Raw genomic sequence first — 17,157 nt, forward strand, 5'->3', positions numbered from 1 at the left:
AATGATCGTATTTGCATGTGCCTGTCTGCGCCCATATTTTGGTTGCATATGCACATACCTGCGTGTCCGTGTGTGTTTGTGTGCATGATAGAGGTGTTTATGCTTCACCTCCTCCTCCTCCACTCCTCCCTGTAATAAACAATAACCGGGCATTAATCTCCCGGCCTGCTGCCTTAATAAATAATATCCACACATTCATCAACTTAAACTATTCACAATCAATGCAGCTCTTCATAGAAAACCCACCTAATAAATAGTGGTGCGGCCCACTGAGGCGTGAACTTATAGACCGGCCGGCTGATAAATGAACCGACCCCCACGGCGAGACGCCTTTTATGTGGAAAACTGCAAGTGAGAATTTTTCGATTTTATATTACACTATTTTACTCTTATTACTTTCCTCTGTGTGTGTGTGTGTGTGTGTGTGTGTGTGTGTGTGTGTGTCTACATCGTCTCAGGGTATTGTGGGTGTTTGTGATTTATTAGAGTGGTGAAGATGTTGGTCTATTTGTTTTATTCTAGTTCTGGGGTATTTACCCATTTGTAAGGAACTGATGTCAGAGTTTTGTCTTATTAGTTTCAGAATGAAAATCACTTTATTTGCAGGCAGCACATGGGAGTTTATCCTGTCAGTTTAACAGCTTACACAGTAATACAGAACCAAGTGACCCATATGGAAAGAAAAACAGAAAAAACTCTATAATCTTTCTATTTCCTTCATGACTAAACACTTTTCAAGCCCCACTGGCAGCTTCTATATATTCATGTAGGTTTTCATACTAAGCCTGGTTGGGCCGGGCCACCAGACGCTCGCACCTTCAGTCTCTACCTCTGGTGACCTTGTCTGGACAATGTAAACTGGACACTTGATTTTTCTGGGGTTTTTTTAGTCATCATAGCGGTTGTCAGAATTGCTCTTTGTCTGGCCCCTCACCCACGTCTTGTTTGCCCTGGGAGATCCTACCAGGGGGAAATCACGAAGGAGATCTCCTCCAGAGATACTGCTCCTCCACTGAAAGGAGCCACTTGAGGTGGTTGAGCCAACCGATTTTAGTGCCTCCTGGACTCCTCATAGGTGAGGTGTTTTAGGCATGTCCTACAGGGATTAGACCTAAGGGCAGCCCCAAGACTCACCAGAGAGGTTATATCTCTGAGCTGTCTTGGATAAACTTGGTGTGCACCCTGAATGAGCTGGAAGAGGTGGCTGGGGCGAGGGGCTGGGGCGAGGGGCTTCACTGCTTAGACTGCTGCCCCAGATAAGTGGTCGAGGATGGATGGATGGATGGATGGATGGATGGATGGATATACAAGTCTGATGAGGTCTTTTTGGGCTACAGAGGGATAAAGATGGTAAAGACAAGAAATCAAAGTTTGTCCCAGAGAGATATAAAAGCCTGGTTCATAAAAGGATAAATTAAACTTCATTAATCCCTACATTTGATAAAAGGGGGAAGACAGACACCTCTCAGCGAAATCAAACTAATTTAAGTACTTCCAAGCATTAAACGCTGCATGGTCGTACTCTCTCCTGCACGCCATATTAGCCATTGTTGGTCCTGAGACACTCTCACAAACAAAATCATGGTTTAGTAACCCAGCATGCTTACGGGAAAGTAACACTAATCTAATTACTTTTTTGCAACAGTATTCCCTTACTTCACTTGTTACTTGAAAAAAGTAATTGGATTACAGTAACGCATTACCTTTAATGTGGTACTCCCTATCTCTGGCCGTAGGTGTGAATGTGAGCACGCAGCCTGTCCAAGGTGTACCCTGGCTCTCATGGGGTGAGAGGTAGCTATGACAGCTGGGATAGGCTCCAGCTCTGGTTCTTTTATGAGTGTATCCTGGGCCTGAATGTCTCCCAGGCTCCTGGAGAAAATCCACACATGGGAAACACAGAGGAGCCCCACCTGTGTTTGAATGCAATAATAATGCTGATTACAATTACAATGAATAAAAGTAGCCATAACACTCATTAATTATAAATATAATATCCATGCTTAGCTAAAGAGTGACTGTAGCAGATAAAGTACCAATGGTAATCACCAGAGCGTTCCTGATCCCTGTCTTTAAAGCAGCTTTAAAAACGGGATCCTCAGTTTACTCCTGAGGTCGTTAATGTGACTGACAGAAGACACACGGAAGCTAATCACCTCAGAGCTCCCGGCTCATCAATACACACTGACTGATACACAGCACTAACTGACTTTCTCTGTACTTTAACAACACATCCTCCTGTGGTGCTGTGTCAAAGCCATGGAGTTGCCTCTAAGCTTGATTTTGTTTCAGGTCTCACTCGGCAATTTTAGTGATTTTTAACAAGCAGTCCATAAAACTGGAATGCAATATGCAAACTAAACTGTGGAAGAAAAAAGGCATGTGAAATACTACTGCTACAAGTCTCTGCTCTGTAAATAGTGTAATTTCCAAATACTTACTGACAAATGTATATTGGACCAATAAAATCAGCTGCTGCGTGTTCTGGTTAGACTGACTCTCCAGTTCAGTAAGTTTTCAGATCAGATGAAGGGACTGCTGCCGTCACGGAGGTGGACGATCATCCTCTCTGAAGTAGCTAAATGATATCAAGAAACCTTCACAGATAGCAATGTGGCCAGCGAGACAGCCTGTAAGGAAAACATGTGAAGAAAAGAGCCGGGGTGAGTTTGTTTAGCAGAGGGTCGAGCAGTAGTAAATTATCCTCTCAAAAAGATAATAAAGAAAAGCTTCAACATATATGCTTGGGCGGGCTGCCTAAGTAAAGTCTGTATGTGGGAAACAGAGGGTTGCACACAGTGTAAGAGCCTGAAAATGATAATGGGGAAAAAAGAGAGGAGATGCAAGATATGAGCAGAGGCTGAAGTGTCCTGTAAGTGAAAACAAAATACCCCGATAATGTTCACAGCTGGCTCCGTGTTCGGCTCAGCGAATGGAAGGAGTGTGAGATTAGATCTGCCGCTGTATGGAAGCAGGACACTCTATTAGCAGTCACACAGCTTCTGTTTGGTTGTTTGTTTCAGTCTCATTCACTCTTCACAGTGTGAACTCCCATTTGGGCCAAACACACACACACACACTGACACACACACAATAACCTAATATATCTCTTCTTTTCTTGTTCTCTTACTGTCTCTATCTCATTCTGTGTAACTGCTATTCTTCACACACACGCGCACACACCATGATAAATGGTCCAGTCATGATCTAGGCCTGCATTGTTGATGAGGGTCAGGCTGCCATGGTTACCGGAGCAGTGTCCGACTTCCCCCACCCCCTGTTTGCGTGTGTTTATAGACCATATGTATTGCTTTTTAGTGAGCTGTAATGTGTGCAGGCTCATGTTTTTTCTGTATGTAAACAACATGTCTCCCAATTTTTATTTTTTGTTAATTCATGTTGCTCCACTCCAATTACAAGCACCCAGAAAAATTCATCTGTGCATCACTGTTTCTTTGTGATAATGGAAGAACAACAGAAAAGGTAGAACAACCCATAAAAATGAAGATTCTTCATGGGGAAGATGAAGAAATGGTTGTTTTTGATGGACTGTCATGTCGTAGTAAATTAATACATGGAGCACAAGAGTCACAAAGTAACAGAGCTAACAAAATAAAATATGATCTCACCAACAGACCTAAGGGTAAGTAACATGATGGCCAGCAGGGGGAGACATCTCGGGTAACTGAAGAGGATGTGAATGTGTAGAAGTCTATGAGAGAATGAAGCTTCAGCTTACATGCTCTATGACTTCGCCTTAATCACTAGTTTGAAATCTCACTCTTTACAACTTTTTTTTATAATATTCTAAATTCATTTTTGATAAAGTGAGCAGTAGTAGTAGTCCTCTTTTTGCAACTACAAATGGTGCCCCCTGCTGACTGTTAAAAAGAATGCAAATTTAAGGCAGTGCCTTTCATTTCAGCAACATCCATAAAAAACAACAACAACAAAAGTAAAAATTTCCTTACACTTGTTTTATTATACTAATTAATTATTAAATCTTTTGTACACATCCTCAGACACCCGGAGGGAGAATATTTAGCCGATTCACGCACGCACCTTCTTCTGTTTTCTTGGCTCGTTCATCCGACTCTCTTTGTCCTTCTCAGACCATACCAGTGTGGCCACTGCTCCCAGTCCTTCTCTCAGCCGTCAGAGTTGAGGAACCATGTAGTGACGCACTCCAGCGACCGACCTTTCAAATGCGGATACTGCGGCCGGGCCTTCGCTGGCGCCACAACGCTCAACAACCACATCCGCACACACACAGGAGAGAAGCCGTTCAAGTAAGTAACAGTGAGTACCCCCAAACACCCATAAAATCCACCCACCTTGCCCCTACCTGCCACCTGTTGCAACAAACAACCCAGCTTATACCACTCGACTTGCTCTTAACTGTCAGTGCCACTAAAATTATTGTAGAAGCAAGTCTCACCTTTCGGCAGCTAAATTGGGTGACTTTGTCCCAAATAAGTTTTTCCTCTCCTGCAAGTTATACTTTTGACAACAATAATTTCACTTCCTTAGCTTTAAGCACAGTTTCTGTCTTTCTGTGTGTCTCATAATTATGTCTTTGAGGTCATTGGATAAACTGTACAGAGGACAATATAAAGCTCAGAGATCCACTAAACCGCTCAAAACGTCAACGGCACCATGGATTGTTTTTAATGTGGATGGCAATTGATGCTCCCATAAACTGGCAATTATCAACAGGGACCCATGTTGGTGCAGCAGAGAACGATTTAGAACAAATAAAGCTCTGAATGAACTTCTCTAATAGCAGGTACTTGAATAAACTGTGAATCTAAATATTTTGTTACGCCAGCTTGTAAATTATTCAGGTTTTTAAATCAGTAATAAAAGCAATTATGGTGCATATTCCCATATGAGTCTGATACAGATCAATGGAAAGATTTCGTGTCATTGACATCAAATTTGTAGAATCATAAATTGATTAATACGTTTTTAAAGAGTGTCACATCTGCTTTGTCTGGATGCTGAATCAATTTCCCCCAGCACTCCTGAAACCAACGCTTTCTCTCATTAGCATTGCTAATTACGTCACCATAAGAAAACTAAAGCGAGCCACCGAGGGCTTGAAGTCCTGGAAGTTTTAGCTCGCACAAAAGAAAACAAATATAAAATGGTAGCAAATGGGTTGGGATTTCATTGTTGTCAACAGATGTACACAGATATGCTTTAGTAAATAAATTAATAAATAATATGCACCAAAGCAGCGGGAACTCAGGTTCTTGTTCATGAATATTGGAGAGACACATCAACAAGTGCTGCAGGTTCTAGTTAAAGTGGCCATCCAGCTTATAAGAGAAAGGGGATTTTATACAGATTATCTACAGGTAAATATTCCAGCTGAGTCACAGTTTTACTTTGGCACCTGTTAACATACCAGGACTGACCAACTAAAGCAGGGGTGAGGAAATCCAGGCCTCGAGGGCCGGTGTCCTGCAGATTTTAGATCTCACCCTGGGTCAACACACCTGAATCAAACGATTAGTTCATTACCAGGACTCTGGAAAACTTCAAGGCATGTTGAGGAGGTAATTTAGCCATTTAAATCAGCTGTGTTGGATCAAGGACACATCTAAAACCTGCAGGACACCGGCCCTCGAGGCCTGGAGTTCCCCTCCCCTGATCTAAAGCTCTGTGAAGGAAACACTGAGTTTAAAAATGAGAAAAGACCATCTAAGAAGCCCATGCCTCAGTTTTGATGCACTAATAAGAAGAACTAATATGCTGATATCTGTCTGTGCATTACACACTTACATCCAGCTTGCTCACCAAACTAGCTAGCATGAGCTGATAAGTTAGCAGTCCATCCAAACGCATCACTTCTGCCTCCAAAAATCAAACATGGCGGTGGCTAACACGTTTTCATTGAAACTACCAAACACTACAGAAGTTTAGAAACCAGTTGATTTGTTGTCTACATTTTTCTTTTTGGTCTTCAGCTCTAAATTTAGCTCTGGTCCTAAAAAACAAAATCATTTGCAAACTGCTTTTATATCCCTTATTACTTTGTCAATCACTTTTCTATTATTCATGATTCATGATAATATTCGCTTCCATTCACTTCCATCATATCTGCTGTGACCTCTGACCTTTGATGCTTTACTCTTGGCTGCCTGTAACGTTAAACTCTGAGGAAATTCTCTGTTTGTTCCTCATTGTAAATCAGATGGCATCAGCAGATTGCCCAGTGTAAATACAGGATCTGTTAGCAGCCTGGCAATGAATCTCCACACGCTCATTTCCATTTTCTTCTGCTGGTTAAGGCTAATATAATTAGAGGGCATGCCACGCTGCAATTTGAGGCTTCTGGATGCTGTTGTTGTCATCCTGTCATCTAATCAGTAACAGAGGGCAATAAGGATTCCCCCAGCGGACGAAGAGGTCAGCATTCAAGTGGAGGCCAGAAGGGCCAAAGAGTAAGAGACATAAAAGAAAGTGAAGAAAGCAAAATAAGACGTTTGAGTTGCGCAAAATCTAAAGGACTGGCATCAGGGGAACACGGGGGTAGAATCAAATTAACGTTCTTAATAAGCAATCAGAGAAATCCAAAGTCATCATTGACGTGGAGAGTGAAGAGGCGAGAGGGATGAGTGAGAGAGAGCAAGGAGGAACAAGAGATCATGGTGTAAAAAGTGAAACGACAAGCGGCGGCGATTAAATTCGGTTAAACCAAATCAGCATTCTTAATAAGCAATCAGAGGAAACCCCCGAACCTTTTCATCAGCACTTCAGAGTCTCGGTGGAGGCAGAGCGGGACAAAGACAATCACGGACGTGCGTCAGAAATCTTTAGCGGATCGATGGCCTCGGGGAGTTATCTCCTTTCGGACGGTGCAGCGGATAGATTAAAGCTGCCACTGTCACTTTGTCAGGAGGAAAACGCTCAACTTTATTTTCCCGCTGAGGAGACGGAGGCCGCGATTCTGTGTGGTCGGCAGCTTTTCGGCGCTGATGCTCACTGGACTGTGCAGGCTGTCAAAGTGTGCTGCTGTTTTCTCTGCTCTGCTTTTTGTTCTTCTATATTCTGTTCAGAGAAGCAACATCTTAGCTTTAAATGTCACCCTGGAGACCAACGAAAGTTGTTTGACTTGGTACCTTATATTTTATGATTATATTACTGTGAAGGTGCATAGAGAGAGCATTCAGAGTTAATAAAAACTAACAAAAAACCAAAAACACTAATATGTACTACGTTTTTTAGGACTAACAAATGCCTATCTCTATAGCCAGCACACAGAGATTATGCTTTTGTGTAGTGGATGCTGGTAGAGTCATTACCTCTTGTAATAAATTAGGAAAACTAAACATTTTTTCAGTGTTTCTTAAAACATTTGTTGAATCTATTTGTCATGCAGCGCTGTGTGGCAGGCAGGATGAAGGACCCAAATGCAGATGAACTAAAAAGGCAGTTTTGTTGCACTGTAGCAGAAATCAAACAAAACCCAAAACTCACAGGAACTTAACCTAAACTGGAAACTGGACAGCTCTCCAATCTAATCCAATCTCATTTTATTTATAAAGCACGTTAAATGGGTAATGTGACGTGACAACGGACAGAGGAAAACACAGGGCTTAAATACACCAGGAGCAGGAATGGGAAACAGGAGCAGGACACAGCTGGGACCAAACGAGACAGGGCGGAAGCAAAGCTGAAAACACTGAACACAGGACACCAGACTGTCAAAGTAAAACAGGAAATACAAGATAGGCACGGGGACGCAGACTTGACAAGGAGACATGGCTGACAGGGAAGATAGAGAAAACATGGAGCATGGACACAAGAGTAACAAACTGTGACATGGAGACATGACTGACTGGGGAGACACGGGAGATGCACGAATATGGAGACTGGAACATATGGGAACACAAGAGAAGCACAGTAACAAAACCTGAGATCTAAAAATCACTAAAGTATAACCAGAAACTAACTGAATCAAAGAATATTAATAAACAAGAACATAAACAATGAGTCACCAGACTCAGGACCATGACACAGAGCAGCGGTGCCCATCCCCCGGGCCACGGACGAGTTGTTTGGTTCTGGGCCGTGAGAGTTGAGGCTCGGGTGTGAAATTTTTGATCTTCAGGGTTTTTATCATTAACTCAGTTTCCCTGGATCTTTTCTCGTGTGTTATGAATAAATTTCCTAAATATTTTCATGCGATTTATATTTGTTTTGTAGTTGCGTGTCTTACTTTGAAAGAAATATTTACGCATTACCATAGCGACCAGAGAACATTAAGGAGCAGAAGGGAGGATGTTACTCTCGATGTTGTTGGCACATTTCAGGAGGACGCTGCTAACAAAGTTACACAATTACACAGTGAATTCGCATTTATTATTATATTTACAAAATACCACAATATGTCTTGGTCGTATCATTTTATTTTGTTGTATTTATCTGTGACACCTTAAAGGCCGGTCCGTGAAAATATTGTGTGACATTAAACCGGTCCGTGGCCTGGGGGTTGGGGACCGCTGGCATAGAGGGCATTTCAGATCAAATGTAGCTACCTTTCCAAGTAGAAGGTTCATAAAATGATGAATAGACTCGAGGGAGACTGAACTTCTGCAAAGCATTTACATTGAATGGATGTAAAGATATAAAGGTCCTTCCAGCCTGTCCTGATTCCCAATACATCAATTAATGGTTTTTTTGGCAGTGATTTGACACTGCAACGGCAGGACGTCACCTCCTGGCTCATAAACTCTGCATACTTATTTATCCAGTGTGTTTTATTGCCACAGCAGACATGTCAAGATATTTAAACCAAAGGGTACCTTGTGTGTGGGTTGCGAAGGTTTGAGTGTAATCATCCCCATCTCTGGAGAAATTCTTCAAAACAAAGAAGATGATAAAACTTAATTTGGGACAAAATCAACACATTTTTAAAACATAATTCTCCACATGCAGATATTATTGCAGTTGTGTCCATTATAATGAAATTTCATTTCGATGGTGCTGCCCAAACAAGTTTTGAGCATTTTGCACCATTAATTGAAAAAGTTTCTTGCACTCAACCAAATATTGTCTTTCATCCACTGTGTTTTAATGTGTGATTGCAAAAGCTCAGCAACAATTTCTCAGACTTTCCCAGTTATTGTTCCAACTTTAAGGTGGTGTTCATGTGGATTTTCCCCAGTGGGAAATTCTCTTTTCCAGTTAATCCAACACCACATGAATGCATGGTTAGATCATGATTTATTTTCAAAAATATTCCCTCAGGAACGCGATCTTACTAACCAGAGTTGCACGTTTCCCACAAACACAGCCTTTGATTTTGAAGTAAAGGTGTGGTCAGAGTTTGTCTGAACTGCTCGGTCTCGCTGCTTCGGAAGTTAATGTGAACGTTGTTGTAAAGGAAGACTTCTTGTCTGTACTTCTTCTAGCCCTTCAGCTTCTATCAGTCTGTGACTGAACACAGTCTGTACTTGTTTATCTCGCACTCGATCCACATCCGTACAGATGAGATTAAGATAAGAGGTGAGCCGAAACTTCACTGATCCTTGAGGGAAAGTGATTAAAGCGGCCTCTGTCATTTTGTCAGGACAACAGCTCAACATTATTTTTCCCTGCTGAGAAACGGAGGCGGCGGCCGCTAACAGACGCCCGCTGGTCGATAGCCAGCGGACTGCAGCTGCCTCGTTTCAGCTCTGCTCTTTGTTGTGCAGGACAGCCGTCTTCGTGCCTGGATAAGTCGCTGTGACAGAGAAGCTTCAGAGGAGCTTTGAAGTCCGTAGCTGTTGTGGTTTTGTAAATTTACAGACGAATGACAGCAGGAACGTCCACCTTAATGGCAGAGCAGTCGGGGGTCTGTTTTATTTTTCTTGTGCTGCAAGAAAATTTAGAAAATGAGAATCATTTCAGATCCATCAGCTCAAAGTCTGGTCCTCACGCACACACTTATATGTAATATATATAAACATACAGGACTTCTTTGAGTTCATGTGATCACAGAAAAAACATTCATATCCTGTGGTGTGACGGGACGAACTAACAGTTTCTGTCAAACTAATTTTAGTGAAGCTTAAACAGAAGTTTGTGTTTATTTTTTTAAAGAAACTGGTTATTTAAGAGTGACAGACAAAGTAATGAGAAGGCAGAAGTCGCTGCAGCGTTGTCTCCCTACACCACACGTGTGTTAATGCAAACTGCCCTAACCTGGATTATAAATGGTTGTGGACATGGATACGGACAGCTGGACACCTGAAAACAGCAAGCGGGTGGACGTCTGTGCAGACCGCTGCACGCTCTAACTGATGCTGAAATTTACATTACAGGGACCCAAGTGGACTCTAGCAGATTAACATAGATGGAACCCACTGAAAACGTGTTTCATAAGCTTCATTGTTTTAATGTACTTTCAATCTAGTGCTGCTTTTACAAACTGTGTCAAAAAAATGGGAAAAACCAGTTCAGGTCTCAGCTGTTGCAGACTTTTTGGAATAAAACTGGATGCAAAGTACATGATCCTTTACTTCATGGTAAATGCTTCTCTTAGACCTTAAGGTTTAGGTTCGCTCAGGAGCAACATGTTTGACATGAATCTATTCAAAGTATTAGGATGAAATTTGGTTTACAGTGGTCAGTCAGATCAGCAACATTACACCATTTAAATGACACAGTTAAAACATTTGATTTTAATTAGAGCGACCATAAAACCACCAAATCCAAAAAGCTACAAATGTGAGCCGTCGTCTTCTTGGCAGTTGATGACTGTCTCTGCAACTTTCCACCACATTAATGGTGTCAACGCTGGATGGTTGAACATGCATATCGTCCCTGCATTCCCTGTTCGGAAATTAAGAAATACTTCACTTGAAGCTGAGGCCATAAGTGAGATAATCATTAAAGACTTCCTTTTTAAAATGTCCACCTTCGCAGAAGGAGAAAGCTTTAATAACTGTATGGGTTGTTGTTTTCTTCTTCTTCTTTTTTTTACCTGCATTTCACTGACGCTTGTGGCCACTTGAATTGAAAGGATCTTGACACAGGCAGCAGTCAACGAGTCAACAAGCCGTCTTCCCTCAAAAAACTCAAGCCACTGAACCAGACCTCATGACAGAGTTTGTGGATTTGGTAACATTTCGGAGGGAATAATGCTGATGCTGTCGCTTTGTCCGTTGCACCCATCCAGCTTACAAGCGTCTTAGCCGTCCACACGTGAACTGACTTCAACACAAACACACCGGCTGACTTCACTGTGGCTACATCCATCTTTTATATGCAATCTCTGATAAATACTCTTTTAAAAAGTTCAGCAAATGCATTAAGGAATAAGTAACTTGATCAGTTCAGTATTATAAATATTGACCTAAATAAAGAGAGCGTTTTTTGCTATAGTTGAGCAACCCTGCATCCAATAAGCATCCAGTAATCCTGTTGCCGGTTTGTGGAGGCAGGGATCACCTTATGTACGAGACAGAAGGTCAGGCCCTGTGATGCATGTAGTGACAGAAACTGTATCACAAAACTGTGTCATGTTTATGAGGTTTAATGAGGAAAAGCTCTGGTTAAAGCGCTTCCTAACGACCGCTGTTCAGTCCACACTGTTTCTCCTCCTGTGTCTAACACCTCCTCCCCTTCAACCTATCTATCTATCCGAGAGCATGTTAGTCTTGTTTCAGGGCTGTTAGGTCCAATATCTCCACACAGCTTTCTCTTTGAAGAGCCTCCCCCCACACACACATTTATATAAATTTAAATTACCCCCTAACCCCCCTCCAGCGCACACTAAAAGCTCCCTCTCTTCTCTGCTTCTATTGAAAGTGACAGTGACGCTGCCTTATCGGGCCTGGATATATCTGAGTGTGTGTTAAAGTGTGTGAGATGGGAATACCCTCCTCAGCCCGCCTGATAGATTATTGACAGGTGGACTGTGTGTAATTTGTCGGTCAGGTTGTGAGGATCAGGGCAACAATTACAGCTTGCTGCTCCGCTGGGCCTCACACACACTTTATACTGTCACTGGATATTAGGGTTAACAGGGAGGTGTGTGTGTGTGTGTGCGTGATTGTGTACATGTGTGTCAGCAGATGTAAAGGTTTTGTCTTTTAAAGTGTATTTCTCCTCAGCTCTGTTCAGGCTTCTCTACGTGCAGACTCCTCTAATCTCTGCGTCTTTCTGTTTGTGCGTCAGGTGCGAGCGTTGCGACCGCAGCTTCACACAGGCCACTCAGCTCAGCCGCCATCAGCGACTTCCCAACGAGTGCAAACCCGTGAACGAGACCAGCGAGTCCATCGAGGTGGATTAACCCCCGACTGTTTCCCGACTGAGACCACGTCCACGTTAAGACAGTTCAATATGAAAATGTGACTTTCTTCAGTTTTGGCCTTCCATCCACACCAAGACTTTTTTTTTATCATCTGTGCTTCGTGCCACAAAAAACACGCTCACTTCATATTAATTCTAATTTAATTTACCAGAAATAAAGCTCCTGAGGAGCATCACTGTGTTAATTAGGTCCAGTCTGCACTAAATTAAATGTGTGGATTAAAAATAAAGTTTGCAAATTCCAGGAGTTTCCAGGGATAAACAAAAAAACAGGAATGTATGATTAATTTATTTGGGCAAGTATCATTTCAGCGTAGTGTGAGAGTCACTTTGGTTGCTTTTAAGTTGGTGACAACACCTTAAGTTATGCAGTAACAACTTCCCAACAAGCTTTAAACCAAACAAGATGAGAGGAAGCGTCATGGTTGTAACTTTTCAGTCGTGTTGACCCACCTGACCTCAGTTGAAGTAAAAACCTTGCAAACACATAGAGAAAAGCTGCTGGTTGTGGCATTTATCTCCTAACTGTCCACCAGTCATTGTTAGCTTCCTTCATCTGTTAGCTGAATAGATCGGCCCATTTTAACGGACCCGATACGGCTTTTTAATTCAGTTCAATTTTATTTATTTAGCAGCAAATCATAACAAAAGTTGCATCAAAGCGCTTTATATTGTAAGGTACAGATCCTGAAATAATACAGAGAACACCCCAACAATCAGATGATCCCTATGAGCAAACGCTTTGGCAACAATGGGGAGGAAAAACTCCCTTTAAACAGGAAAAACACCTCTGGCAGAAGCAGGCTCAGGAAGCAGGCGCAGTTTGCCGTGACCGGGTGAGGGTGATGGGAAGAAGAGTCAATATATGATAAATAACCAGCTCCTAATATCAGATCCTTACTGTGTAGCTGATTCTGGATCAGGATGGTTTTCCCTGCAGGTCTTAGCTGATGCCTGCAGAGGGAGTTAAATGTGTTGGTCCCCTAATAAATGACAACTATTGCTTTTTATTTGGGCTCATTTTTGGGCCTCTCTCTCCTGAGTGGTGCAGCGTCAGGTGACTGTTAAAAAAACAGTTATTTTAACTGTCACCAGATTTATATCAGGATATGTCGAGTGTCTCTGAAAACACACAGTAGAGGTCACATCTCTGCAAACAAACTGAATGCTCTTTATTAAAGCACACAGGAAGAGAGGGAACAAATGTCATGGTTTCCCGATGTTTCCGTGTGGATGGGGGTCTGTACTTAAGACTTTTTCAGATTTATCTGTCTTGGTGTGAACGTTTGTCTGACTGTTTACACTTTTGACTTGACTGACTGAGAATTCTGGAGAGGAGCAGCATTCAAGCCACATTCATCCTGCTGGAGAAACTCCTGATTCAACCAAACCAAAGATCTCTTTTTTTCCCTTCTTTTTTTCTCAGCAGAGATTCAGACGGAGGAGTCGGACTAACAAACTTTTGAATATTTATTGGGGACGTTTTGGAATCCACAACAGGGTTCCCTCCAAAGAAAACTCTTTCCTGAAACCGGGACAATAACAATGAAATACCAAAAATATTAAGACTAATGGTCTGTCTGTAGCTTTACTTCTTTTTTCTTTTTGCAACAGTGATGCCAAAGGAGGGCGCGACCAAAGCAAACAGTGAGCAACGACTCGAACGTCTGATGATGACGCTCGAGTTTTACATCACAAAATGAACACAATACAAAGAGTATGTACTGTAAAAAAACAAAACAAAACAAAAAACGGACAAAAAAAAAAGGACAAAGGAAACATAAATTATATTTATCTTTTTCCTCATATCATGCTTCAGGCACTTTTGTTTTAAAATGTTTATAATTTAATATTAGAGATGATGAAGAAAAGAGGGAAATAGTGCAGAGATGATGGATGTGATTTCTTATAGAAATAATCATTTTACAAAAAGTTTCAATATGAAGTTGACAGCATGTGTTTAATTTTTGTTTTCTTCTGCTAAACATTTCTTAAGTTCATGTTTTGTTTCTTTAAAATCTCAGATGAGGCACAAACATGTTAACAAATTTGGGGTTTTGAAGAATAGTTCATCATGTTGTCTATTAGAGTATATTTGCTACGCAATGCAAGTTTGAATCCACTCAGATCTCAGATGTGTAAATAGTCCTGTGTCATAACGATTCACTTTCTATTAAAATGACTGAGGGTAAAAAGCACATTTAATACCAGATGAACACCAAATAGGTTTTTGTGCCTGAGCGTTAAAAAAGCTTTAACAGTGATAATAATCTGAAAACTGTAGCTTCTCTTTCCAAAGACCGGCCGAGTGGATGTAACTCTGCTGTCCAAACCAAAACAGATGTTTCACTGCAGGGAAACTATTTTATTTTTTATCACATGCGTGTCTCAGAGAGGTCAGGAGCACCTTTAGACCTCACACAGGCCTGGAGACCTTGGAAAAATGTTTATTCCCCAACCAGTTGGTGAAGGCTGATGACAGAATCATCACTAAAGTCACACAGGCCTAGAAACCAGTGAGAATCCACCTGGAAACCAAAGGTTACCAGAGAAAAATCCTACACTGGTTGGTGAATGGCGCTACACCAAACACGTCCTTGGGATTCCTCTGACCTCTATCAGGTTACTGTGCTCAGCTGTAAATCGTGCAGAAAACCAAAAAGTGTGATGCAAACCAGAAACTAGAAAAAAAGACATGAGATTACTGCTGACACAGCAGTAATTTCATGTTTTAGGTGAAAATAGTTATTTTTGCAGGTGAACGGCTCTATTTCTTTCACTACCGACTGGCAACTGTGTTTACAGACACGTCTTCTGTGCAAACTGCAGGCAACAGAAGCAACCTGCTAGTGACCAAAGCAAAGAGGAGGATTTGGTGCAGCACCCTGTTAGCATCCAACTTCACCTAGCAACTGGCAGCCTCCAGCCTCTGCAATAATGATAATAAATCCAGATGTTTGGGCAGTCAAGCATCTGGACAGAGGTGCTCCTCGAACTCTTACAGACTCGTTTGTGTTCTTAAAAGTAAAACAGCTTTGCACCTGAGAGAAATATCTCCTTACTCAGAATGCAGCTTGATCCAACGATGTATATAGAACGATGCAAACTATGGATCAGTTGGGACAAAAGTGAAACTTTGACCAAATTCACTTCTTGTTCAGAATGCAGAAGCGGGACTTTAACGCTATAAGCAGAGACAAAATTTAGCTCCAACACATGTTTCTAATTAAATAGATAAGTATTCTAATAATATTTTAGGCAATATAAAGATTTACTTTTTGTGTTCCAAGTCCTACTTCTGACATTTTCAGGGTTAAACTCTGATGATGGCTGAACAGAAAGTGAAACTTACTTGGGGCCTCTGATGATGATGATGATGATGATGATAATCATTTGCTCTGTAATGTCAAACAGAAAGTCTCCAATTTCAGCTCAGTCTTGTTTGCATGATTCCCTCAGCTCCCCTCCCTCCTCCCGTTCCCATTTTTTTTAAAGATTGACAAAATGAGATCAAATAGCAAAAAGACGTTGCTCCAGAGGAAATAAAGCTGACATCCACTTTTGATTCTTACCCATGATGCTCTCTGTGATCTTATTGTCTTACATTGTTTGCTGAAATCACCTGCGCCGCATTAACTTTCTGGTGATGACAGAGAAATGTAACCACTCTTATGTCCATGAGCAATTTGTTGAACTTGAAATTTGTTTTGTTTACAACAAAAATTGACACCGCTTTCATCTCTGCACAGGAAATATTACTACTGTGAGCCGACTTGGCTTAAAGGCTCTTTCCAGAAGTGAGTCACTCCAAATGTCCTACTTTAGAGCAGAAATAACTGGTCTGATACAAAAATGATTTTAGCCTCTTGTCACGTCATCGTTATATAATTTCTTTGTTGTCTTTTTTATAACTCATCCATATGGATTTATTGCTGCTACATTATATTTACAGATGATATGATTTGCTTGTGAAGGAGTCCAAAAAGTTTGTGCTTGATGGGGAAAATTCTCTTTTCCATTAATTAAATTTAAATTATGTTTATGAAAGTAGCTTTGGCAATGTAAAAAACATGACTGAAGATGTTATTAGCAGACTGTGCTTTTCACCGTATCTAACAAATATGATCACTTACGGCTCCCAAAAGGGTTACGTCACGAAGACCCCAGCCATCTTTTATATACAGTCTATGGTGTTTACCCTACATGTATTGGTGCTGTCAGTTGTCACTGTCAAACCTTTAAGTGGTCACAGAGGTGCTGATCAGATGAGAATGAGATATTAATCAGATTAAAACAATCCCTGTTCCCAAATTCCATTTTTAAATCATTTCCCTGAAGTTTTTCACCTTCACACGACTTAAATATTTTATCTTCTTGCCACACAGGATGGTCCATCCCTCAATCACCAGCTGCCTCTACTTACTGCTAATAATGTGTAACACACACAGCCCTGCCTTGACCTCCTCTCTGTCAGTCTGCAAGCTGCATTTTCAAACTTTCCAGTCTGATTTCAGAAATTATTCCTGTGAGGATTCGACAAAATTTTACCAAAACAAACACAAGGCGAGCCTTCAGACATCACTCACAGGGATTTTTTTTTCACCGTGGGAAACTGATCCAAACTCCGAAGCCAAACAAATGATCCCACAACGAGAAGTTTGAGGAGTTTTCTTTTTTTCCCCAGCTTTCTAAATGTCTGACAGACACATGAGTGAGTCAAGATTAGATTACACGTAATGAGATTATGGCAGCGATAGTTTTAATTAGAAGCAGTTAGTGTGAAGGAAGAAAAACAAACGTATAGAAACTGCTGACTGAGAGACGAGAGAGAAGAGGAAAACTGTTCACTTT

At 41.3% G+C, this 17,157-nt stretch overlaps 1 protein-coding gene across 2 annotated transcripts in view; it reads left to right on the forward strand.

Moving 5' to 3' along the window:
- The window catches only part of prdm6 (PR domain containing 6), a 146,316-nt gene extending 129,721 nt beyond the window's left edge, over positions 1-16,595 (forward strand). For both annotated transcript variants that reach the window (XM_025897015.1, XM_003444504.4), the window contains exons 8-9: positions 4,113-4,289; positions 12,172-16,595. In XM_025897015.1, coding sequence (XP_025752800.1) covers positions 4,113-4,289; positions 12,172-12,286 — 292 coding nt within the window. In that variant the 3' untranslated portion in view covers positions 12,287-16,595. The remainder of the gene's footprint in view (positions 1-4,112; positions 4,290-12,171) is intronic.
- The last annotated feature ends 562 nt before the right edge of the window (positions 16,596-17,157 follow it).

This window comes from Oreochromis niloticus, linkage group LG12 (genome assembly GCF_001858045.2).
Source record: "Oreochromis niloticus isolate F11D_XX linkage group LG12, O_niloticus_UMD_NMBU, whole genome shotgun sequence".
Taxonomy (NCBI): Eukaryota; Metazoa; Chordata; class Actinopteri; order Cichliformes; family Cichlidae; genus Oreochromis; species Oreochromis niloticus.